Source organism: Seriola lalandi, unplaced genomic scaffold (assembly GCF_002814215.2).
Source record: "Seriola lalandi dorsalis isolate HSWRI2012SDOR001 ecotype SW California unplaced genomic scaffold, Sedor1 jcf7180002044036, whole genome shotgun sequence".
In the NCBI taxonomy this organism is placed as follows: domain Eukaryota; kingdom Metazoa; phylum Chordata; class Actinopteri; order Carangiformes; family Carangidae; genus Seriola; species Seriola lalandi.
The window spans coordinates 1-1066 of record NW_019514604.1 but is presented as its reverse complement, the minus strand read 5'-3'; the positions used below and the strand labels follow the sequence as shown (position 1 = coordinate 1066).

Here is a 1066-nt window from a genome sequence, read left to right as displayed (position 1 = left end):
AAAATCAAGTAACTGGATTGAGACTCACTGAAAGAACTTGAAGGCCTTGACTGTGGCTCCTGAGCTGGCAAACAGCCTCCTGAGGTCATCCTCCATCACAGAGGGCCTTAAAATCAGAGGGCAAAGAAAAAAACAAAACAAAGAATCAACATAAAACATTTATGTGGGTTTATATACCCTTTACTTATTTGTACTAGTGTGGTAAAAAAAAAAAAAAAGAACAAGAAGTATGATTAAATCTAAAAATGCACCTCTAGACTAGCATGTTTAGAAAAGACTGTCACAACTACTTAATCCAAAGCACTAAATATAGAGAAAAATGAGTCAGGACTACAAAGGAAAAAGCTTAGAGCATAAAGGACGCTGGGGAGAGAGTGGGAATTAAAAGGAGACTCTTGCAGCAGCACTCACGGTATGTTGGAGAGGTGGAGTGTTGCAGAGGGTGGGAAGATGTTGGAGTAATTCTTGGAGCCAGGCTTCTTGAAACGGTGCAGCGGGGAGTTGCTGTAGTCCTTTGTGAGGCCCTGGTCCTCATGGCCTTCTCTGGGAAGCTGCACTGTGGTGTGTTTTGACAATGTCACACGCATGGCCCTGCCGTGAAGCCGCTGGCCATTCAGGTGGCTCATAGCTGAGAAACATGAATACAATAGTCAACACCACACCCAAAACCTGGTTTCCGCATACAATTGTAGTCTGACTTAGGGCTGATTTCTTTAATTTTTTTCCTTTGTCAGCACAGATAAACTGGTCCATTTTAATTGTACATTAAAATAGTTCGAAGTAATTTCAATTATAAGTTTAACAAAAGGCCCAGTGAGGCCGATTTAATTGATTTTAAACAGTTTTCCATCCTTACCCTCTCCTTGATACATCGACATTACATTTATTAAAAGATTATCTAAAAACATTTAGAGTAGTTACAGAAGGTAAATAAAGGAAATAATCAGAAATAGGCTATCAGCTATTTATCAAAGGAGGACCTGCAGTGGTTGCTCATTTGAGACCCACTAAGTGAAGGCTCAAAACAATGTATGGTAAAAATGCAAAAAACAAGATCAAAGAAAAC

General features: G+C 39.6%; 1 protein-coding gene across 1 annotated transcript; it reads right to left on the bottom strand.

Moving 5' to 3' along the window:
* Positions 1 to 15: 15 nt before the first annotated feature.
* Positions 16 to 651, bottom strand: LOC111648614 (polypyrimidine tract-binding protein 2-like). The gene is made up of 2 exons (XM_023398406.2): positions 412 to 651; positions 16 to 106 (listed from the first exon to the last, which is right to left on the bottom strand). The coding sequence occupies exons 1-2, from the start codon at positions 624 to 626 to the stop codon at positions 25 to 27; spliced, it is 297 nt and encodes a 98-aa protein (XP_023254174.1). The 5' UTR covers positions 627 to 651; the 3' UTR covers positions 16 to 24.
* Between the last annotated feature and the right edge of the window lie 415 nt (positions 652 to 1066).